At 33.1% G+C, this 26,059-nt stretch overlaps 1 protein-coding gene across 3 annotated transcripts in view; it reads right to left on the bottom strand.

Annotated features, from left to right (window-relative positions):
* Window positions 1–26,059, bottom strand: part of Aida (axin interactor, dorsalization associated) — a 42,963-nt gene that overhangs the window by 12,163 nt on the left and 4,741 nt on the right. The window contains exons 2-7 of one of the 3 annotated variants that reach the window (XM_078022869.1): window positions 23,426–23,495; window positions 16,878–16,925; window positions 15,894–15,947; window positions 15,484–15,538; window positions 8,226–8,289; window positions 7,853–7,959 (exon numbers count right to left, since the gene is read on the bottom strand). In XM_078022869.1, the coding sequence (XP_077878995.1) occupies window positions 7,853–7,959; window positions 8,226–8,289; window positions 15,484–15,538; window positions 15,894–15,947; window positions 16,878–16,925; window positions 23,426–23,495 (398 nt within the window). Of the gene's footprint in view, window positions 1–7,852; window positions 7,960–8,225; window positions 8,290–15,483; window positions 15,539–15,893; window positions 15,948–16,877; window positions 16,926–20,018; window positions 20,056–23,425; window positions 23,496–26,059 lie in introns of those variants that run through there. The other 2 variants (XM_078022871.1, XM_078022870.1) reach the window with 2 other exon arrangements.

The raw sequence follows: 26,059 nt of genomic DNA on the forward strand, positions 1-26,059 counted from the left end.
ACCTCTTTTATGTATTACCTCTTTACTACCTTTTTTTGACATTCAAAAGATGGTTGCTTTATAACTTTCAAAGTCTTTTTGATGTTAAGATTATTTTTTTCCAAGTTGATATTAAACTTGTTGTTACTTTGGGGTGAGTCAATTTTATAACCTGTCATCATCTAGATCTTTCAGTTGAAATGGTAGGGCTGATGCTACATTCCTTACCAACAATCTTTTTGCCTGAGACTACACAGAAAGGTTTAATGTAATCATTATGCTTCAAATAATTTAATATGGAGGCAGTGATTTCAAGTCTGAATTTCTTGTTTAATTCAAGGTAGAATGTCAAACATTGTGTTCCATGATGAAGGAAGCTGACTGTAATTAAGATCATAGATTACATAGAAAGGTGCCAATTTATGGTGTTTCAGAATGGTCTATGATGTGCTCTCTCTCTGCATACTCAGTGAGTCCTAAATCTGGCTAGATTTATTGAACTCCCTCAGCCCTTCTTTTTTGCCAACCTTTGACATTGGTGCACATCTCTAATCATAATCATGTGCTTTTGGCTCTGTCTTGCTGACTACACAATAAGCATCCTGAAAGGTGTGGGAACTGTTCCTTTTGTAGTATGCACAAGGAATAAGCAGATCTTTGTTGAAGAAATATTTTATTGAATGAATGACTGAATTTCCAGTTCTAGAGGTTATCATGCTCTAGTAAACAAATGGCTAGAGAATCTATATCAATGAGTGAAGAAATAATAAACATAAAAGAAGATCAAATACTAAAATAATACCATACCATCTATAGCTCCCAGGTAGATGAAAAAGGGTGCATGTTTTTGCATCAAAGATAAAACCATGATAGTTGTAAATTGAGCCAATGCATTAAAAGGAAGATTTCTAAGTGAAGAATTAACATATCCAATTACACAGTGTAATATGAGAACAAGTCAACTACATTCATAATATTCAAAGACTAACAAGGATAAGAAAGAAATCACTACACACAATCCAGTGTAAACTGTGCTATTCCAGCTAGATCATCTGCTCTCAGATCTAGAGCAAAGATCAGAAGAAATGTTCTTCCACATGGAATTGCTATGTAAATAAGAAATAGCTAACACTTGTGAGAATTTGTGATGTGCCACATACTATCCTAATCCTCTCATCTAATCCTCACAACAATAGTTTAGTTCTATTTTTCAGAGGTGAAAAGTGAGGCATAGAAAAACAAATTATCCATAATCACACAGCAGTTTGGCTACAGAGTCCATGCTTTTAACCATCATGTCCCATTTTAACATCTTTATTTTAATTGTCCCTAAAGCCTTAAAAGGAACTACAGGAGAACCTCCCCATCTCATGCTTCTGCAAAGTTCCTTTTGCCATGTAAACATAACAGTCACAGGTTCCCAGGATTAGAATATAGACATTTTTGTGAGGCCACTATTTATGCCTCATACTTTTAAATATGGAAAACTCTAAATGGCTACAGCTGTCCAAACCAAATTTTCAATAACATCCCAGGGATGTTATTGAGCTGTCACTAAGAACTCCAAGTAAGGGAGTGATTAAAAAAGAGTAACATTTGAACTTTGTACACTGGGCAATGCACACTCACAGAAATGGACAGAGACTGAGTAGCCCAGATAGCAACATGATAGGTCTTTAACACTCATATAGCAGTGAGCAGCAGGACTGTGTTCATTTGGTTAATTCCACTTTCAGTTTTTACTGCAAGACAAAGGAAGCCATTGGTATCTAGTGAGCCCCAAGTTGTACTGAACACAGAAAGCACGTCTTTTTCTGACTTATCTGCCCCCAACCACCTCTTATGCACCAACCAGAGCAAGCATGCTCTCACTGGTGTCAAAAAGAGTTGGAAGGAATTACTCAATTCAGTGTGATTTTCTGCGAGAGGAAGATTCTAAGCCTAAACCTAAAGACAACTCTGATAAAGTAATGACAATGAATTAGAAGGTTTGGAACCATTTTACCACACTACTGTAATAGGGGATACCAAAAAGTCCATCTTGTTGATGGAAACTGTTTATTAACAGGTGGTACTTGGGTAAAAACTCAAGTTGCTCTATTTCATTGTGCTTCATCTGTGGAAAACAATTTATGAAAGTAGCTATGGATCCCCCAAATGGCTGTTTGTTAAACATAGACAAGTTCGCTCAAGAATATTTTAAAAACTGTGTAAAAGCGTCTGACCTAGCCAAGAATGTTACAGCCACTACCACTGTGGAGAGGAAAGGGAATTGTGCAAGTAAGGCCTCTGCCTCTGCTGGGCACCCCACAGCACTGACACAGACCAAGCAATGAAGCACCACTCTACCTGCAACAGGTACAGAAAAACAATGGGAGAGCATCTGAAAGCCCCCCACCCCCCGCCCATAACTTCTTTGTTCCAAGAGGATGCTGAGAAAAATGAAGGTCTAAGTATCAAGTAGGATGGCCTCACATTCAATAGTCTCTGTGTAGCCATAGAGATCATGGAGAAAGACAATGAAAGGACCACCAGCCTGAGGATGAGTCTGGAGTGACATGGATATGGGTCAGTGGGATCCTTAAGACCCTGTCCTCACATGCAGAAGAGGAAGTCATTTTTTTCTTTCAACTTTTTATTTTTGCTTTTTAAAAATTTCTATTGTTTATATCTCATATCATACCATAAGGACAATTTCTAGTCCAAAATTGGAAATGGCATGACAGTCTTTGTTCCAAAATAGTACATTATTGTTTAGGTCAGAACATTAAAAGAGGAAAATTACCAAAGATTGTATTTTTTTAAAACACTGATTTGAATTTGCTTTTTTCATGATATTGTACAAATGCTTGTCACAGGCATTTACTTCAATAAGAGGTGAGTCAGTCTTCATTTTGCCTTAGTGCTTGGTGAATTAAATGTCATGAATAAGGAGTACAAAATTTGTTGTCCATACTTTTAGGACAGAGATGAACCTGATATCTAAAATGTAAACTAAGCATTATCATATGTATGTGATTATATATTTATGTCTTCTTTGTTTTAGATTTATCATACTTGTAATTAAATTCAGATGTTTGATACTACCAATTCAAAGTCTGTCACACACTTTTTTTAAGTGCACATTTCTTTGTAATTTTAAAATCCAATAAAAAGGATATATATAAAATAATATTTTCTATTATTTTGGGATAATTTTAACATAATTTAAAATAATGGTATTGTCAAATCATTATTTGGTCATAACATTTTGTAGATGGCACAAAACATGAAATGGGTCTTAAAAATCTAGCAAGAGAAAAGTTTTGCAATTTGTACTGCACATCTGTAATTTGTACACACATACAAATTGTGTGAAAATATGAAAACACATGCACAATTTCTTTTGGTTGGTAACTGATTAGTAGTTGAGGAACTGCTCCAACCTTTCAAGATAAAGAGTAAAATCATAAGAAGTTTGTTCACTTTGAAATTATATTAAAAGTTTGATAAAAATCTTAGGGGTCATTAGCATTCAAACAATAATATTTCTAGGTCTGTCAAAAATTATACTTTATTAAAGTTGTTTGTATATAGGTTATATGAGTATATTCTTGTTTTTATTTTCTTTATTGACTGGTACTAGAAATATGTATTTTTCTGTGTTCAGAAATATGTGATTTGGATAATGGCTGAATTCTTAAGTGTCACCATCATATCTGGAAAAAAATAATAAATACTCTCACAAAACCTAAGATGAATCAGTGGGTATATGCTTCATACACAGATGCCATTTAGCATGCAAGGAAGAGTTACTACAGGTGTTGGGTTAAAAATTTGAGTGGCCAGAGCACTTTCAAGAAAAAGCAGGCCAGATGTTGCTTAGAGCCTTGATGAAGAGCCTACTCAATAGACATTTCCTATGAACCAATTTCTGCAAAGCTCTGGAGAAAACCTTTTGACTTCAAGTGACAAGATTCATGGATTAAAAAACAAAACAAAACAAAACTGAGCCAGACATAGTGGTGCATGCCTGTAATCCCAACAACTTGGCAAGTTAAGGCAGGAGAGGCCAGCCTGGGCAACTTAGCAAAACCCTGTTTCAAAATAAAAAAATAAATCAAAGAGCTAGGGATGTAGCTAGGTGGTAGAGCACCCCCCGACTTCAATCCCCAGTACTACAAACAAACAAGAAACAAATTATAAAAAAGAAATCTTAAAATGTTTCCAAAATTGCTTGAGAGTAATAGAATATTAACAAGCCTTAAAACTATTGAAAAACAGCTAGGAGAACTACCAGATAACATTGAATGGTATTTTCCTTTCCTTTCAATATAAGTACATGACTGGATGAAGGACTCTGGCTCTGACTGTTCGGCTCAGTCTGAGAATTTGAGACTTTGAGAGAAAGGAAGTGCTTGGAGAGCCAGAGTCTAACTGCACACTTTGGTGGTATTTACTGCTTAACCCTAGATATATTCTGAAATTCTGTGAAATAAGGATGCCCTAATATTCATGGAACAGCAATGAATACTTTGTTGCAGTTTTCAACTTCCTATATGCATGGGTAAGAAAAAAACTGCACTTTAGGTGAAAATGAAATCCATATTTGCTTAACTCTCAAGTTCAACTCAGAATTGAATATTTATGCAAGAAAGAAACAAGTACAGGTTTGATATTAAAGAAGTAAGATTCACTCTTCATTTTGAGTTTCAAAAAAAACATTTTTTGTACATATCTAAGACTATATAAAAGATGAATAACCAATACAAATCTAGAATAATGTTGAGATTGCTAGGCTTATGTTTAGGTCACTCAGAAATGTTTTTTTAAATTTTGTCTAAAATTGTGTCATGGCTATTTGTGCATGTGGTACTAGGAAACGAATGTAGGGCTTCACACAGGTGAGGCAAGCACCCTACCACTGAGCTACATCCCAAGTTCTTTCTATTTTGAGACAAAGTCTCTCTAAGTTGCCCCCACTGGCCTCAAACTTGCAATCCTCCTGCCTCAATTTCTCAAGTAGCTAGGATTATAAGCATATAATCCTGGCCAGCTATTTTTTTTAATTTGTATTACTTTGGTTTATCATTTAGAAGCTTTAATATTCAACATGATAAATAAATTTTCAGTAATAAATAATAGGTTATAAATTTTTATCCTCTATTTAAATGAAATCTACTGAGATTACCTTAAGAAAATTAAACTACTATTTGGACTTAAGCCAGTTAGTGTTTAAAGCAGTACAAAAAAGTTACTGTTTGTCTTATGAGAATTGAAGGCTTTGAAAATGATATTAACGTCAAAGAAAGGTTTAACAATTTTTTATTCTTTTCAAGAAAGGTTGGATAAAAATCCATTTTTGATTTTAAATGGGAATAAACTACTCTTGGGTCATACCATATTCATATATTATACTTCATCTCATTAGCTTAACAGTAGTAGTGTTTAGCATGTGTGTTTGTCAAAATTCATAAAGCTGCACACTAAAAAAGATGCCTTTTATATATGTAAGGGACACTTTAATAAATCTTTTTTAAAAAGATCACAATAAGCTAGATGCTATGGCACAAGCCTGGAATCCAGGTGACTTGGGAGGCTGAGGCAAGAGGATCCCAAGTTTAAGACTAATCTCAGCAACTCAGTGAGGCCCTCAGCAACCAAGTGAAATCCTGTCTAAAAATAAAAAATAAAAAGGGCTGAGGATGTGGCTCACTGGTAAAGTACCCCTGTGTTAAATCCTCAGTACCAAAAAAAAAAAAAAAAGTTCAACAAACTTACAATTATATAAATTACATAAAATAAAGGTAATAAAAATGTTATAATTCTTAGAAGCATCCTGCCATGATAATGTAGACACAACAGCCTTATCACAAATGAAATCTTGGATGTCCACAGTATAACAATTTTTTTCCCATTCTACAATTAAGTTAAAGGTCAAATTGTCCTTCAATGACACTTTCAATTTTATAATGACACAGGCCCTGGAAAATATGATTGAAAATCAAATATAGCCAATTGAACTATATATACTCTGTCTTACTTTGAGGAAAATAATTCAGGGAATAGAAAGGTTTAGTGAGCTTTCTGTATCTCGGAAATAAAATACCAAAATGTTATATCAGAATACAAAAATCTAATTACTTTGGGCTTAATCTTTCATAGCAAATAGACTTACTTTACAGAATTTCTTTTCAACTCAGCAACCTGAATCCCATAAAGACCTTAATCTGTCCATTTCATGACTTACATCATCTGCTTCAAGGATCTTGTTTGCTACAGAAGTATAACTAGTGAACAAATAACCAAACCAGAAATTTATAGAACTGGAATCTATTTCAATTACAGCATGTGGTTTGAAAAGGAAATAAAAAATGCAGAAAAATTTTAGCAAATTTATTTACCTCATCATCTCAGCAATCTTGAAATTTCCTACAAATATGACAAGGAAAATATAGCTCTTTCTTCATAAGGACAAGCAGATTGGAAATAATTACCTTGTACCAAAGAAACACTAACAATAACATTTTATAGTGACTGTAATTTTTCTAATAATCCTATGGTGTAGGACTGTTAGCACCATTTAGAGGTGATAATGAAAATACAGTAGCCACCACTACCCCAGCAAATGAAAAGTATCATGCCAAATGTTTTGTATGTGGTACCTTAATTTTCATTGTAACCCTATGAATTAGGCATTGTCAACATCTCCTTTTATAAAGAATTAAGTATAGTCACTTAACTACTGATTGGCAGATGTTAGACTCAAAAGCGCAGGTATCTTGTTTGTCTAAGCCTATACTGTCTATATTTCAAACGTCTTCTACCAAAGAGTATTTAAATTACTGGAATATGACTTTAATTATGAAGTTTTCTGGATGATATGTATATTATATTTAATTATACCATAAAGCATAGAGTCTTTTAAAAAAATGCATCACAATAGTACAGTGTTATTTCTACACTTCCAAAAATGAACTAGTTCATCAGAAGTAAAAACTGTGCACTGTATAAGAACAGAAGAAAGTATAGAAGTAGAAGAGGCAAATAATTTACTCAGGGTGCTTGACTAGGGTATTTTACAACCTTGTCAAGATCTTCCACAAATAAAAAGGACTTGCTATGTATTCTTTATTTCCCTAAACGTATCTATTCCTCCAGGTCCAGGTTTCACAATCATATATGATTATTTAAAGAACAGCTAGATATATAAAGAAAAGAATTAACATAGCAAACAGTTACTCTAGAAAGCCTACTTACAATGTTGGTCCATGGCTAGCATCTGGGAACCTGGATTTCAGCAGGATTCCCATCATGCCCTGTTAAGAAGATCACTGTGCCTAAACCGTCCATGCAAACAATATGGTTTGTGCTGAACACTTGCTTTCTTCCTGGAGTCTGTAGTTTTGGTTCACGCTAACCCCAATAAGTGTCTTGTGCACTGAATCTCTACAGTGCTTCCCCAATAGACAATATTTTTCATTTCACAGGTGTGAAAGAATGTTGAGAGAATCAAGTACATATTTGACTCTGCTGGGAGAGGACTCTTAGAAGTTTGGTTTCCCCTGGAATTTGCCTGTGTGCCTTTACCCTTTGCTGATTTTGTTCTTGTGTTTTCTTGTTGTAATGACTCAGAATACAACTGTGAGTACAGCTATATGCTGAGTCCTGTGGGTCTTCCTAGCCAATCACTAAACATGGGATGTTTTGAGGATCCCTGACACAAATAGTAAGATACTTTCACAATAAACCGATAGCTACCGCTAACAGAATGGCCATGATAATTTGCTTAAGATTGGCAAACCTGGAGATGTTTTACCCGCCACTAACAAGTACAAAACTAAGTTCCAAACACCTGACCTTGAATTATATAATGTACATTTTTTGTACCCACCAGGCACTCTAGCAGGAAAAGAATTAGGAGACCCTGCTCCAGCACCACCTTCTTCTTCATCTTCTTCAAATTCCAAATGCTCTTCCTCACCAGGGGCTAAAATTCTCCTTTATAAAAAAGGACAGAAAAATTAGTGAGCTACTCTACTTAATACACCAGCTAACCCTCATAGCCACTAACTTCCCAGATAAGATGCTGATTATTAGGTTAATGTTGATATAAATGTCAATGTCAATCATCTCATTGCTACCAATGGTAACAGTCATATCACCAATACCAAATTTGATAGGGAAAAAATCCAGAAATATTTGAAAAACAGGCATAAAATAGATAATAAAATCAGAAGACAAAATATAGATGCTTATTTATTTACCTTACTGGGACAGGCTGAACATCAAATGGAAATTCTTTATTATATGTGAGAATATTCTTTAGGACTAGAATAAAGACATAGACAAACGTTAGTTTTATATCTTAGTCTTACATGTTATGTAAGTCTTATATATTAGTTAGTCTTATATGTTATATCTTAAATTGATACTTTTAATCATATTTTATAGTGTGTTAACCACATATTAATATATGTATTTTAAATTCCGAGCTTCACTATCATTTCAAGACTCTGCAATTGACTACTGAGTGTCTTAGCAAAATAAAAATGTTCATAGTGGACTGCAGGTACCAGTATTTTCAGAGTACTGTAAGATCTCCAAGGAAAGTCTCAGAGCCCTCATAGAAAATGAACCATAAAATAGTTCTCCAATGTACAAGGTCCTAGGTGATATGGGGTACCAGTCAAAGAGAATACCTCTTCTCCTGAAGTATTTTAATTAAAAGATTGATACTGAAGATGATTAATTAAAGAGAAATAGATAATCACATCTTATTCTTTATCCTAAGTAGATTTCCCTCAATACTTATCACACTGGTAAGGTTTGTAGCAGCAAGGTTATAATTCTAATATTCCTTTTATGATGAAATTTATTGTATATGTGTACACACATATATACATGCATATATATATGTGTATATATATATATATATATATTTATACGTGTGTACACACACATACACATACACACACACAGCAGACTTTCTCCTCAGGGAAGTCATCAAACAACATAATGCTATCACCTCTTGTGTCCTGGTTGATTACTTTCTGGCATGTAAGCCTACAGACATATGTTCTACAATTCTATATGTAACTGGAAAAGTATTTTATGAAATTTATTGTTTCATTTCCCAATTTATGGGTTCCTAGTGACTACCTGCAATTATTTCAAGGTGAATATTTAGCATTATTAATTGGGTAACCCATGGTTTTTACTCTAATTACTCAGACTTTAATTTTGGAGTCTTGCAGATTTCAGTTAAAAGGAGTATGGCATATTGGGTTACTAAATAAAGAAATTCAAAAAGAACAGGTTGTAATTACATAACTTATTCCAATAGGAGTCAATCATCCAGTGAGAAAGAAGTTGGAAACTTGTACCTAGATTCTCATTACTCACTCTTATTCTCTCTCCCTTTAGCTCTTCCTCATCCTTTATCTCTTTCTTCTTCTCAACAAATGCATACCGAGTACTCACAATGTTCCAATCACTGTTTTAGGTGCTAAAGATACACAGTAATCAAGAACTCATATTTGGACCTTAGACCTTACTAAGGAAAAGTAGACAATAAATATGCCAACAAATAAACAAGATAATGTAAGATGTGATTAGTGGTATGAAGGATACAAACAGGATGCTATGTAAAAGCAGAGAGAACTTGGTAGAGTAGCTAAGGTAGACAGGGTGCCTTTCAAAACTAAACTGTAAGAAGACATTTAAGCCAAGACCTGAGATGAGAGGAATCATCCACAAGTGGCTCTAGCATAAGAGCTTCCCAGGTATTAAAGAACAGGCTGGAGCAACAACAAAGGTTCCAAGTAGGAAACAGTTTGCCTTATTCAAGGCACAGAAAGGACTGTGGGAACTTAAGTCTGACAAGCAAAGGGGAAGCAGCAGGAGATCAAAGTAGAAGGTTTAAATCAAAACCTAGCCCTACAATTACAACAATAACTTGAACATTTACATAAATACTCTAATCTCCCCAGTTCTAAAATGAAAATGCTACTTCCTTTACAGGCTATTGAGAGAATTACAGCCTAAATAAATGTATACAAAATGGCAAGGGAAAATCTAAAATGGACATTCACTCTCTCCATGACCTTCTTGATCTAGTTGACTAGAATCCTAATATTTCTTATCTCACTAAGAAGTACTGTTTATTTTTTAATACAAGAACATGTTTTCTATACTTCTGCATGATCATTGTTACTAAACTATTAAATCAACTCAATATTAATAAGTAATATTAATAAATATTGATCACTTATACAACAATGGAATAGATACCAAGAATGGGGAGCATATAACAAAAAGATCATGTCTCACTCATATCAAAAACAAAAACACAGAAATGATCATATTGTAATAAGAGTTTAATGAAATGGGCAAAAAAATCAACCCTTAAAAATGTATATAAGAATAATTTTTAAAAGCTGATCCTGTTATGGTGGCATGTGTCTGTAATCCCAGGTACCAAAAGCCTGAGTCAGGAGGACTAGAAGTTCATCTGCCTAAGCAACGTAGGGAGACCCTGTCTCAAAATAAAAATAAAACAATAAAAGGGCTGGGGTTGTAGTTCAGTGGTAGAGTGCTTGCCTTGCACATGTGGCACTGGGTTCGATCCTTAGCACTACATGAAATGAATAAATAAAATAAAGGTATTGTGTCCATCTACAACTAAAAAAGTTTTAAAAAATAAAAAGGACTGGAAATATAGCTCAGTGGTAGAGCACCTCTGGGTTCAATCCCTAGTATGTCAAAAACAAACAAACAAAAAAGTTGAAAAATATCTTGGTTATTAAGAATATCTTGGCTGAGTGTGGTAGTGCACACCTGTAATCCCAGAGGCTTAGGAGGATTAAGAATTCAAAGCCAGCCTCACAAAAGTGAGGCATAAGCAACTCAGTGAGACCCTGTCTCTAAATAAAATATAAAATAGGGCTGGGGATGTGGCTCAGTGGTTATCTTGCATTTGTATTGTAACAGAATAATTAAATAGTATTTTCTTTTCTTTGGTATCAAAGCTCTGAAGAGGAAGTATTTGCTTTAGAATAATAGCTTTGTTATATTATTTTTACAAGTTAAAGTATTATCAAACATTTAATTTATGTGAATAGCTTTAGAACAAATTTAAATAGCTTTAAAACAAATTCTGTTTTACTTTCTATAACTGTAGTATAGGTTTACATTTTCAACAACTATGGAATAACAGATTCTATTGTTCTTTTAAAATAGTTTAAACTTTGTGTAGAGTTTTCTTTCTACCAATACTAGCAATGATGTCTTAGGAGGATCTGAAGAGGAGCTTGAATTTTACAAAAGACATTATCATAAGTATGAAGCATGTCATGGGTTGGAGATTCATTGGCTGATTTGGTAGGACTTACACACTTTGGATCACTACATGGCAGACATCTGATGCTACTCCACCATGGAAAATTCAGCACTCCCAGCCTTTCTCTTGGAGCACGGACCTACCAACCTCCTGAAGCTAACCCTCAAAAGATGACACACAGGCAAATATCAAAATGCATTCTGCTTTTGGTGACTGACGTGTTTCATTTTTGTGGTAGGAAAATGAGCAGCTGCCTCAATTTTGAAAGGTTATTTTTTAAATTATAGGAAAAGATTCCTTCAAAACACTCAAATCTATTTAACTCAACACAATCTTGCCAAGTTCATACTACACTTAAAGCATTCAATAGGCTCTGGGTTGGGGGAAGAATCCATTCATAATCTCTTTGAGGACTGAAACAAATACAAGTGAAATTAACACATGTGAGAGTCTGACAATGGATAGTTAAAATGATCCTATACAGGAGAGGAGGCAGAGTTTAATTATGCCTCTATAGAGACAGCAGAGAAAGCTCTCAGGGAGAGGTGGAATTTCTGTGAAGCCTTGAAGGGTGGCTTAATAGAAGGGAATTTTGCAGGGTGGTGGTGGGGAGATATGCTTGAGTAAGCAGCAGTACATTACTGCAATTAACATAAGAAAAAATGGCTCAGACTTTCACAATCATTGTTTTAGTATTTTCAGACAGAATTTAAAAGATTTCAAAATGTTGAAGTAAAGACTACATCAGCCTAATAAACCAGCCAAGAGCTAGGGATGTAGCTCAGTGGCAGAGCATTTGCCTTATATGGGCAATGCCCTGGGTTCGATCCCCAGCACCACACACACACACAAAATTAAATTTAAAAAACCTTTTTTTTAAAAGAAAGGAAACCAGTTAAATTCAACATATTAAAAGTTAGAATTCACTATTTTTCCTTAGAAGAGGAAAAATAGTGAATTCTAACTTTCTTTTTAAAAAGAAAGCTTGAATAAGTATACTTAATCTCAAATATTACTAAATACCAATTTGTAGAAAATATTTAATTCCAACTCAATAATTAACTCACAACAAGTGCCCTGCTTGGATAAATTCCAAATTACAGAGTCTACCCTACTGAAATACAGAATACTCATTTATGTTTCTTTGAGAAGCAACAGCAAATTAAAATCATCTAAAAAGATAACTATCAAGAAGGGTAAAGTACAAATGAAAAACATTATATAAAGTATAATAAAGTGAATCTCCAAAATACTCTTTCCATTTCTACTCCAAATCTTTTTTAAAAAGCCAAAAAAGTAATAGATTTTAACCTGATCTTCGACTAATATATGGGTCAATAATTTCTTAGGAATTTGAACTGGAGAGCTGTACTTAGGAATGATGTAGTACAGCACCACTACAGGTATTACTAATAGCATAGTGAAAGAACCGATCCAGGTGACCCTAAAACTCATTCCTGGGATTTACAAGCTAGTGTCGGTGTTGTCCTTAGCAAAATGTTACTGAGAGGACTCAAGTGCTTAGCATATAGATGCTATTCTAAAAAAAAAAAAAAAAGGGCAATTAATGAAAGATCTTGTGAGGCAATAGAAGTACTTGAGCATGCTCAGAGGAAGAGAAGAGATAATAAATATATGCAATAAACATCCACAGTCTTTACAGCCACTCTGTGTATCTATAAGATTCTTAAATTTTGTTTGGAAACAAACAACTAATAGGAAATAGTGACTGAATAAGAAGCCAAAATCCTAATTATTTTTATCATAAAAAACTGAGGGCTGGTGACGTAGTTTACTGGTAAAGCACTTGTCTAACATGCCCAAGCCCTTGGTTCAATCCCCAGCATCATCTCTTTCTCTCTCTCTCTCTTTCACACACACACACGCACATTCACACACAAACATAATTTTCAGTAGAACTACCGTATAAACAACTGTTGCAATCTTTTACTTAAAGCCATCAATGTGTTTTTCTCAAAATAATCTTATATGTAGCAAGTCATAAAAGATCATATGAGTCCATTTAAATAAAATGTCTACAATAGGACAATTTATAGACAGAAATCAAACTAATGGCTTCCTAGGGCTGGGAATTGGAAGGGATTTTAGGGGGATGGCAAGAAGTGAATGACTGCTCATGGGAATAGGGTTTCTTCTTGTGGTGATGAAAATGTCCTAAAATTGATTGTGGTGATGTCTGCATAACTCTTCCAATTTACTAAAAAAATTGAATATGATACGTTAAATTGGTGAGTTGTGCTTTATATAAATTATATCTCAATCTTATACAAAGTATTTATTAATGCTTTTGAAAAATAAAGTTTTAGGTACAAAAAACCCCAGAAATTTGTGAGAAATATTACATTGATTAGTATCCTTATATACATTGGATATAGGCATAAGAAATATTTCTGAATATAAGTTGTGTCTCTTATAACATCTCCAACTCTTATGATCTAGGGTTGGAGATGTAGCTCAGTGGTAAAACGCTTGCCTAGCATGTGTGAGGTCATGGGTTTGATCCCCAGAACCACAAAGAAAAAAAAAACTTTATGATCTGGATTACATAAAGTAACCAAAACTATTAAAATGACAGAGTTCATCAGAATTCTTGCCATATTCAGAAGGATGGTGTTCTGAAGAAATGAAATATGATCCTCTAAAACTGTGCAAAAGCCACCAGATTCACAACAAATCTGCTATGCATTCCTTTGTTGTTGTCTGTTGTTGTTGTTAACTTCTCTTTTCCAACCCAAACAACAGAAAATCAGATCCCCTTCAGTATACTCTGAGAATCCTTTTTCTATCCTGGATCTGCAATACAATCACATTTCAGCTATCCCAATAATATATGTCTTTGTTAGAATTGCTATAATGAATTAGATATTGGTAGTTTGTGGAATTTATAGGAACATTCTATTTAGTTCTTTTTTGGCAGGGGGTACTGGGATTGAACTCAGGGGCACTTGACCACTGAGCCACATCCCCAGCCCTATTTGCTATTTTATTTAGAGACAGGGTCTCACTAAGTTGCTTAGTGCTTTGCTTTGCTAGCGTTGGCTTTGAATTTGATATCCTTCTGCCTCAGCCTCCCGAGCGGCTGTGATTACAGGCATGCGCCACTAAGCAAGGCTCTCTTTAGTTCTTAAATTAATTTTTTACCTCTTACTCAAAGCATGTTTACATTAAAAGGATTGCACTAGTGTGAACTGAGATACACTGACAAATGTTCTGAGATTTAGGCCCTGCTCAGTTACTGGGGATTGAAGTGAAACAGGACAAACAAATCATTTCATTTCTTTCCTCAATAGAGAATGTGATCACAAGTCTGAGAATCCTTTCTGTTTGAAAATGCTTTGATTTTATGATTCCCTACTTAAAAATCTTACTTAGTTGGATAAATAAAATCTACTATTCCCTAATCACATAAATGCACTGAGATGTGCAATCTTATCTCAATAAAAAAAGAGTACAGGAGCTGGGTTATAGTTCAGTTGGTAGAGCATTTGCCTTGCATGTGTGAGGCACTGGATTTGATCCTCAACACCACATAAAAACAAATAAATAAAATAAAGGTATTGTATCTGTCTACAACTAAAAAAATTTTTAAAAAAGGCTACATTAACTTACATTCATTCAGTTATTCACACTGTGCCTTTGCCCATACTGCAGACAGTTCTAAGAGAGCAATCATTTGAAACAGCAGAAAGGCTTTATTTGGGAATATCCTAACCAACAAGATAACTGAAGGAATTTTTTACTTTTTAAAAGTTTTGAAGAAGGGAAAAAAATGGAGACAACAAAAAAATACTTTGTAATGCATTCCCAACATTCAGACTGTAGTTTTCAATAACATGTAATGTGAATGGGCATTAATGACTGTAACCTTATATTCTCTACTGGACTCTACTGAAAATGTTTATCAAAATAATTATAATCTTATTAAAGCCATTAACAAATTAAAGGTTAATTTGGATATTTAGATGAAGTATAACATATATATTCTATAATAAAGATTAAATCCAAATGGTAATTAAAAATGCAAATATTGTAGGAATTTTAAAAGCACCAAAAAATAAGATAAATAAATCCAATCACTTTCTGTGCTAAACAATTTTAATATTCACAACAGATAAAACTCTCTTCCTAAAGGAATATCACTAAAAAATATAAAACAAACTTACTTGGTTCTAGCTTCTTCAGGTCCTCCAGTTTAAATTCTTCCTGGGACTGTGTGGACTAAATTTAAAATATGCATATTATATCTTTTCATTACAAAGATTTCACTGCACCCTATGTCTTTTAAGTGGCAAGAATAAAATATTTAAAATAAATATATTTCTTGCTTTAAAGGTAGAAAATGAAAAGTTCCAAACTGATATTTGGAATATTCAAGCTAACAGAAACAGAAAAAATTAAAATCATATCCTTTATTTCTACTGTGTATAAAGTATGAACTAAATCATTTAAGTGTGAGTTCAACTGATCAATTCCAATTGTTATAAAACCCTTCTGAGATAATATTGCTTTGGGCATGAATATTTAATATCTTATCAGAACAATTTAGAATAATTCATAAAAAAAATCCATTTACCTGTAAAGCTGCGCTTCGCAATTCCAAGCATGTTGCAATTTTGCCTATGGTTTTCTGTAGGGAAAAAAAAATGCTATAAATCCCAAGATAATTTAACTCTCAGTTACTAAAATCAAGAATTTTTATTTATAAGAGATCTATAGGGACTGGGATTTTAGCTCAGTGGTTGAACACTTGCCTCACATGTGTGAGGCACTGGGCTCGATCCTCAGTACCACATAAAAAAAAAATAAAACAAAGATATAGTGTCCATCTACAATTTAAAAAATTTACAAAAGAGATCTATACTTCTTGAAATAAATTATTATTCCTTTTCTAGCACCTTGCAGATTTTAGAGAAGAGAATCAGAAGACAAAGGGCTGAGAAGTGGGAGAGAGATGAGTATATATTCTCTTCTAAACTAATATGCCATAACCAATTCTAAATCAAGTTTGGTTTGGTGATAGGTCTAGATATGATTTAAAGGGCAACAAAGATAGCCATTATGGAAAGCAGTGTGGAGGTTCCTCAAAAGATTAAAAATTGAACTATGATATGATCCAACAATTCCATTCCAGGATATATAGCCAAAGGAAAGGAAATCAGTAAGCTGCAGAGACACCTGCACTCCCATATTCATAGCAGCACTATTCTTTTTTTTTTTTTTAAAGAGAGAGGGGAGAGAGAGAGAGAGAGAGAGAGAGAGAGAGAGAGAGAGAGAGAGAGAATTTCATAGCAGCACTATTCTTAATAGCCAAGAAATGGAAACCTAAGAGTCCATCAACTGATAAGTGGATAAAAAAAAAAGTGTTATATATACACAATGGAATACTATTCAGTCATAAAAATAAAGAAAGAAATCCTATCCTTTGCAACAACATGATGGAACAAGATCATTATATTAATGAAGTAAGCCAGGCATAGAGATAAGACCCACAAAATCTTCTTCATGTGGAATACAAAAAAGTTGATTTCATAGAAGTTGAAAGTAAAATGGTAGTTACCAGGGGTTGGAGCCAGTAGGGGTGGGTGGGGGGATAAATAAATGCATCCTACATTTCAAAAGAAAAAAGAAAAAATTTTGTAAGTTTTTAAACATAAGAAATGATACGTGAGTAGAAAATGTTAACTGGATTTAAATATAACACAATATATACATGTATCAAAACATGTTACCCCATTTATATGTACTATCTTTGTTATCTGTAAGTTAAAATATTGACTTTATTTATTTTAAAAAATAGCTTTTTTTTTTAGTTGTAGATGGACATAATACCTTTATTTTATTAATTTGTTTTTATGTGGTGCTGAGGATTGAACCCAGTGCCTCACACATTTTGCTGGGCAAGCAAGCACTCTACCACTGAGCTACAACTCTAGCCCCAAAATACTAACAGAAAATTAAAAAGGGGGAGGGCAATGAAAAGGGATTTTTGACATCTTCCCTTCCAACCATCTTCTCATAAAGCCTGAAATTTACTAAAAGATATCTGAAAGATAGCACAATGGTCTAATTTAATTCTGATTTAAGCTCAATTCTGACTTGTTTAAAAACGTAGGCAATATTAACAAAATCAGTATTTGTGGTGAATGGTGCAAATTTTGAAGTCAATCTGTTTTATAAAATAAGCTATAAAACAGATGTGATAGGGCACAGTCCTTGCTTTTAATATGCTCATGTTCTATTATGTGTGATAAAACATATACAAAATCACTATATTAAAAAGAGAGACACTCAATCTATAAGCTTCAGCAAAATAAGTTCCTTTTATGTCCTAAAGGAAAAGAACAAGATCTATATTAGGAATCCAGTCCCAAAGACTAGGGAGGATTTCCAAATCAAAGAGTTTGGAAAATTGTCATGGTTCAATTACTTAAAATCCCCAACTGAAAGCAGAGGGATAGGTTTGAAAAGTAAAGTGAAGTAGGGCATAGTCATTCTGAAACGGACCTTCCACAAACTCCTTGCTGAGGAATCTAGGATTTCTTTAACAATAAGTTACACAGAAGTGTGTTTTTATTGTTCTTTTTTTTTTTTTTTTTTTTTTTAACAGACATGCCCTTAAGAACACTGTTGTGAGCTGGGCATAGTTATGTGTACCACCTACTGGGAAGGCTAAGGCAGAAGCCTAAGAGTTTAAGGCCGGGCAACACAGTGAGACTCTTTCTAAAAAACAAACAAAAAAAACCCTTGACTGCTGTGATACAGGTATGCAATGCATACATAATTTAAAGGAAAGGGGAAAAACTGAAGGAAAAATCATGTAAGTTATTTCAAACTGTCTAAACAATATTCAGAATAAGAATATGAATAGCTAAGTTGGAAATGAAAAGGGGAGATTCATGAGATTCATAAAAGAAATTATCAGGGCAGGCAGCTGAAGAATGCTACTGAGACTTCTAGGTCCTTCCAAAAAAGATATTTCTGAAATGTCTTTAGGAATAAGTCTAGATCATAAAAGCAAAAAACTGTGTACAACATTTACAATGCTTTCAAAATGACATATTTTGGAAAAAAAAACTGACATGTTTTTCTGAATGTATTTTCTGTATGACTTACAAAAAGTTTAGTAAATTGGGGATTTGGTGATTTTGTGTTTGGTTAATGTTCTTTGAAAGGTAAAAGAGGAGTAAAGGGAAGTAACAGTATTGTCCTGGCCCCTGGTGCTTAGGCTAGTGGACATTCTTCAATTACTGTATCTTCAACAAACAGGATAGCAACTCACTAAAAAACCTATTATTGAGCAAGATATGCCTCTCAGACACACAAGTAATAATATTTAATTATCTCTATAATCTTTTTAAAATTTCAATATAAAAGCTTAGAAAATATGCAATTTTAATCTGAAAAGAGATTATATTTGAAAATTATGTTTATACATAGTTTGCAAAATACTCAGGTTTATTCATCCTCTTAAATAGCTATGTATAGAAACCAGCAGTAAGCAATCTTTTCTACATAAAGTCTAATATCCCCAATCATTGTTGTTCAAATATACCACTCAACTCCAGCAAAACTAGTAAATAATTAAGTATAAATATAATAATCAAATAATTTATTAATAACAAATACTATTAATTATTAACCACTTATTAATAACTAATGAGCACTTACTGATAGGCTCTCCTAAGTGATTTATAAACATTAATTTAATTAATCCTCCCCACAACTCTGAGTTAGCTATGATCATTTTACAGGTGTGAAAACTTAAGTATGGACAGGTTAAGTAATTTGTCCCAGTCATCAATGCCTTCTATACAACACACAAGATATTCAATAAAACCACACACTTCCATCAATTCCATTTGGCTATGACTTACTATATTCTTTCAAAACTGATTTTATAAAAGAATTTTGCTTGTATTGAGATGTATCAATGAGCTAATCTTCAAAATAGTAGTTAGTTTTTTTTCCTTCTTGACTTTAAAATCCATTTTATTTCACACTTCAAACATTTAAGATAAAAATGTTGTAGCTGAACAATAAGAGACCACTAACAAACTATTCCCACTTAAACATTTCTTCAAGTTAAGCAAAGGCAATAGCTTTTTATACAGAAATGTACTGAACTATGGCAAAATACCAACCGGCCTTTTTCATAACTTTTTTAAGGGACCACACCCAGCTTCAGTATTAAAAAAGAAGTGAAACACTATTATTCCAGCTGTGGTAATAACTTTTAAAACATGTAGAATTTATTGATGTCAAAATCAAGTGCTTGCTACTGAAACAGTGTCACCTTCCTTAAAATGAACAGTTCAGAAAAGTGATAAAGAAGCACAAGTTCACATATGCCAGAGTATAAGTATTGACTACTTTAATTAATGTACATTAAACCAAGCACTGAAGTGATGTTTGATTTTTAGAAAGACTTAAATCACTAGCATTTTATTCAAATTAATTTCTCATACCTAATATGATAAGAAACAGAAAACAGTATCATTTTTAGAGTATTAGCTACTTTAGTTTGTCATTGTTAAGAAAATTGAGAGCTCTAAAGATCAGTTAAAGGAAAACATGGAATAAAAATGGACAATTAATGAGCTAAATTAATTTTGCTAAAATATATTCAATTTATGTAATGAATAAAATCAGTTTAAAAATAAACATAATTCAGTACAGTCTTACTTAATCCAGACTTAACTTTTAAATATGTAAGCAGCCACTCATCTTCCATCTAGCTGTTGGGGGAGAGAAAACACTGGGGTAGAGAGAAAGTGGAAGTAGAAAGGTGGAATCGATAAAACATAAAACAAGTATATAGTGCTGGGATTCTCATTACCACCAAGTTTGACTCAAAACAGGGAAAAACTTTCTAAGTGTCATGAGACAGGATGTTCTATTTTGTCCAGAAACTTACATGAGAAAATCTACGACACCAAAGTAGGGAATTCCATGGAATGAAAGCTTTTGGCAGCTTTTTGTTGGCCACTAAACCCAGTTGTTATAATGACAAAACTATTGAAAACTGAAATGAAAGCTAAGTGAACTAATCATGAGAGAAGATCAAGTAAGAATCATAAACTCTTGTTTTAACTAGAAATCTTTGAGAATATTAAAAATAGGAAATAAATGTGAAGTTTTTATTCTATCACCAATTAATATGGCTTAGACAGATTTAGACAGTTCTGCTTTAGAATTCTTTAGATATAAAATAAATATTGGAAAAATGTTATTCTCTTAAAAATTAGGATTTATTTTAATAAATATAAAATAAATATCAATAGATCCAATAAAACATTTATTCATCAAATATATTTGAGAGCTCACTGTGAACTAGACAGCAAAAAGTTTCATAAAGAAAGCACTTTAATAATAAGATTGGTTTTTAAAAACCAAAAACATTTTTCAAAGTTCCACTAACTACTGAATGGTTGGCATAATTATATAATCAAAACATGAAATAGTATAAGCATAAGAAATATAACTCAAAATAAAACAACATTTTTGCAAAGAATAAGGTTAAAAGCATTTTCTATTTTCCTTTTTGGAGAAAAACATAATTCAGTTTTCTCTCCAGCTTATGTACAGGCATAGTGTTTAATGCAGATCTAACAGTATGTGTCAAAATTTCCTGTATTATGTTCTTTAGAACACTAGATCCAATGAAATATTCTGTAAAGAAAGGAGGGGAGCTTTTCAAAAGCAAATAATTTTTAAAATACTGCACAACCAAACTCTTTAAAATATCCAACATACACATTAGAATATTAAAAGTCCAGAGAAGTCACAAACTGTGTGCAAGTAATGCCTATTGGGCTGGGGATGTAGCTTACTGATATACAGAGTGCTTGTTTGCCTAGCATGAGGACCTGGGTTCCATTCTTAGCACAACACACAGACATAATCTATTAATTTTTAAGAGCCAGTGTTTCCCAGAACATGTCTTGAAGACCTCTCTTTTCTAATCATTATTAACTGAAGACTTTGATAATTTTTTTCTTATGGAACAATCATATAAGGCCTATACATCAGTATGAGTGTTTCTGTCTGTTGTGAATATTTCACTTGTATTTTCACAGAAATTTAAACCTTTAAATGCATATAACTTGCCTTATATAGTAGAACAGAATGACTTGGGGTCCTTCTCCAAGACTAAGGAATAGACAGGCAGACAGAAGCTCTGTCTGCAGTTACACCTGGCAGCCAGAAATGCCTCCTGGGCAGGTATTATAAATAATATGTTCCCCAGAAATCAGGCTTCCAGGAAAGGAGGAGGTACAGACCACTTCACAGGTAGAGGTCACTGAAGTTTTAGGAAGGAAAGACTTTTTAAAGTCACTTAAGAGTTCTCTAATCTCTCATTTCTTATATAAGGAAAATCAGGACCAGAGCCAAGCCAGGATGCAAGACTTAAGTCTTCTGACTCTAGGTCTCAGCTCTCTCCTCTAGGTCCTGCAGCCTCCTGGATCTTTTGGAGTACAAGATCTGGGGGTCTTTATAACCAAAGACAAGCTGAACAGCTATAAATTAAAGAATCAATAGCATTATCAACACCAACTCTAGTCTCAGAATACTAAAGAAAATTAAAAAAAAGTTAATTTTTTCCTCATCACTTAACAAGGTTCATTTTTTGATATTAACCTGTTTGTTTTGTAATTTTAGAATGTTTTAGGAGGTCAAAAGACTTTAATCTCAGGCCATGTGGCTCACAGGTTCTACTCCGGAGCAACAAATGCTGGAGAAATCTAACTAACTGAAGGCAAACAAGTGACTAAAACATGGGATCATTAAAACTTTTTTACATTTTTTTATTGTCTTCATATTCATAACATACTTCATTAACTATTAATTTATGTACCTGGATATCTAAGATTCTATTCATCAACATTTAGACATTTTAAGTCTTAATTCAATGATGCCAGCTGATCACTTCCTAATAAGTTCCTAGATAGATTTCACAAATCTTACAGAAGTGGTATAGTGTATAGTCTTTGTTCCTTTCCTTAAGCACATCAGCTATTTTCTTTGTGATAATTATTTTCCAGGACTAACATCCTAAGTCTCTTAAATCTATTGTGGATATTAGCACTTATTAAGGAAAAAAGAAAAACACCCTTTTAAATTGCACTAATATAATTTTTTTGAAGTAGATTTTAAATATTTTAAAAATACAAATATATTTGGGCAAGAAATACGGCTAACCCTCTGGGGGCTTTTTCTCCCCAAACTCCTGTAACTAAGAATCAATAAACACAGGCCTATGGACTAAAAACTTGCTTAGGTTTAATTAAAAAGTTATGCAAAAAATTACTCCCATTTCCTCTTGTGCAAAAAAAGAAAAGTATTAATAAAAGTGAATTAGGTCACCAGGGTTTTCACACTGCCTTTTCTTAAGAGATGAGGAAAAGACTAACACATATTTTTCACTATCTACAAGATTAAAAATTGACTTAACACTAGTTACTCTGAGCCAGGAGAAAATGGGAGTTGTTTCCTCCCATTTATTCTCTTCTTTTAGAATAAAGTTACTTTAAAGTATCCCCTTTTACATAATCTCTATCAGGGAATCAACTTGACATACAAAAATTTTAATTCAAGGAAGAAAGAACAGTACTGAAACATTTTGCAATCTTATATATTTATTTAGCTGAGAGATCTGTACGCCAACTTCTTGACTTGAGCTAATTTTTTTTCCATTTGTTTTTTGGTTTGGGGGGTTTGTGTGTGTTTTCTGTTTTGCTTTGAGAGGTGATACATAAAGAGTTATGAAAATTCAGAGTTAAGCATTGAGGTGGAATGCACTTATTCCCAATCCTTCTGTTTTTCCAAGTGACTCGGAACAAACTCCATTCTTTGGGTTACCCATGCTTTTCAACTAAAGTGTGGATGACTTCCATTAAAGTTAAATAAGGTCTAAATAGTTAAGTAAAGAAATTCATTAAGTGATAAGTTATATATTTGTATAAATGTTCACTTAATGTTAGGCAAAGCATAATCAATCTGATTTTTTTTACTTAAATATAACAGTTTTTGTTTATTTTTCTGCTTAATGGACTCAAGAGCAATTTCATTTGGAATTGAATATATCTAGATATTATTTGATGGTACCTTTTGCTCTTCTGTGAATTCAGAATTGTTGTGTTGAGCTTGGGCCTCTTTTTGTAGATGTCTTGCTAATCTGTAAGAAGAAAACATTTTTTTTTTTTTTAGAACTGAAAGCAAACTAACTCAACTGCAACAAAGTAAAACAAATTAAATCTCTTAAAAACAATAAAGTACATAATACTTTGTTCTGTTTTTGAAGTAATTCCACATTTTCAAGGCAAATCTACATTACCCTGAGAATCAAACTTTTTTACAAAAAAAAAGTTTGTACAAAATAATGATGAAATAAGATACTTTTCATACCATTTCACTGGGACAAATTTCAGAATCTTAGAACTGCAAAGAATCTCAAAAAGCACATAATTCAACTTTCTTTACTATGCTCTAATTTATTCTATAAACAACCAATAAATAGTTGTCCAGATTCTACTTTAACACTTCCAGTGAGCACCAATAATAGTATCAACCATAGATACATTATCATTCTATCATAATTAATTTCCCAATAAGATTTGCCCAAATCCAAATTATAGCCATGACAATAACTCCATCAAAATATGCTTTTGAAACATTTTTAATGGAAAATAAAAAAAAGCCGTCCACCAATCAAAAACAGAAAATACTGCTTGCCCAGTTATCATCATATCTAAAAATGGCAGGTAGGCCTTGAGTGAGTTTTCCAGGATGAATTTATGATGCTAGTCCAAGCTCAACAGTGAAGATCCAAAGCTATTTCTGAGACAGCAGAAGGCAAAAATTTACTCTTATGAAGAAAGAGAAAAAAAAAAAAAGACCAATTTTAGACACAGTATTTGATTAGACATGTTTCTAAACAAGATATAAAAATGGCCAATAAACACATGAAAAGATATTCAGTATCATTAGACATCAGGGAAATGCATATCAGAATCATAAAATAATTACTTAGCACCCATGCAGATGGATATAATTTAAAAAAAGAGATAAAGAGATGAAGAAAATAATAGGCGTAGGGAGAGTACGGAAAAAACTGGAATCCTCATGCATTGCTGATGGGAATGTAAATTGGTGCCAGCCGTTGTTTAATATAGTTAAATACAGAGAAACTGTATGCTCCATCAAACTCCTAGATGGATATATCCAAAAGAACTAAAAATAAATGTTCACACAAAGCACATGTACACAAATGTTTACAGCAGCATTATTTGTAATAATCAAAAAGTCATACAACCAAAATGTCCATCAATTAATGGATGAACAAAACGTGGTACATATATTCAGTAGAATATTATTCAGTCATAAAGAGGAATGAAACTCAGATAATATGCTAGCTACAGTATGAATGAACTTCAAAAAGATTATGCTATATAAAAGAAGTCAGATGTAAATGGTCATGTTATATGATTCCATTTACATGAAATGTCCAGGAAAGGTAAATTCATAGAGAAAGAAAGCAGATGATTTTGGTTGCCAGGATATGGAGAAATTTAGAATGACTGACACCAGGTATGAAGTTTCTTCTGGGAGTGGGAGAAATTTTTAGGAATTACAATAGTGATGGTTATAACACATTGTGAATACATTAAAGACTACTTCACTGTACATGTTAAAATAGTGAGTTTTATGGTATATGCTAAAAAAATGCAAGAAAAAAGCTAGCAAAAGATTTTGAAAATAAGATTGCTATTTTGGTTGAGGTATGGGAGTAGGAATGGCAGCAAGTACTAGCTAGAAAAGGCAATTAAAGAAGAGAGTTCATCACAGTTCCAAAAAACAAGTACTAGATAGGAGTTCTATTCTATGCAATCATATCCTTAAAGATCAAGTAGTATTCTCAATGGTCTCTATCCTCTTTATGAAAAGTCTGCATCCTTTATCATTAAGCAAGAAATTCTTACAAGAAATCTTAACATTTGCTAAGACAGCTCCACCATGTTACTTAGTCAAATTTTCATCCATTTACTTACTTGCTTCCAAAGCTGGAAACCACACAATATATTTTCCTAAAATGTCATTCATTGACTCATAGTCTCACATTTTTATGAATTCTTATGCAGGAGAAGGTACAAAAATAAATATGGCCCATTGTCCTTTTTCTGGATTTGCTTTCTTTTTTTTTAACTCTTGCTGACCTATGTGGACTCTTACAGGAATTCATGGTCTATACACCCTTAGCAATGTCAACTATACATCCCTGAGTTCAGGGAAGTTATAGTGTAATAGTTTCTTTATTTGAATACTTCTACATATAATTTGCTAAGAGTGGCTATCAACCTAAGCAGGATTCTTTTTTTTTTCTTTAAATAGTTTTGTTTTGTTATTTTTTTAGTTGTAGTTAGAACCAATACCTTTTATTTTATGTATTTATTTTATGTGGTGCTGAGGATGGAACCCAGTGCCTTGCACGTGCTAGGCAAGCACTCTACCAATAAGTCCAAGCTCCAGCCCCAGCCCCTAAGCAGGATTCTTGTCAGGAAAAAAAAGTATAGCTTTCAACTCCTGTTTAAATACTAATAATCAGGGCTGGGGTTGTGGCTCAGTGATAGAGTGCTCGCCTAGCATGCACAAGGCACTGGGTTCGATCCTCAGCACCACATAAATGTAAAGAACACCTACAACTCAATAGGTAAGAGATAATTCAATTTAAAAATAGGTAAA

Source organism: Ictidomys tridecemlineatus, chromosome 10, assembly GCF_052094955.1.
Source record: "Ictidomys tridecemlineatus isolate mIctTri1 chromosome 10, mIctTri1.hap1, whole genome shotgun sequence".
Classification (NCBI taxonomy): Eukaryota; Metazoa; Chordata; class Mammalia; order Rodentia; family Sciuridae; genus Ictidomys; species Ictidomys tridecemlineatus.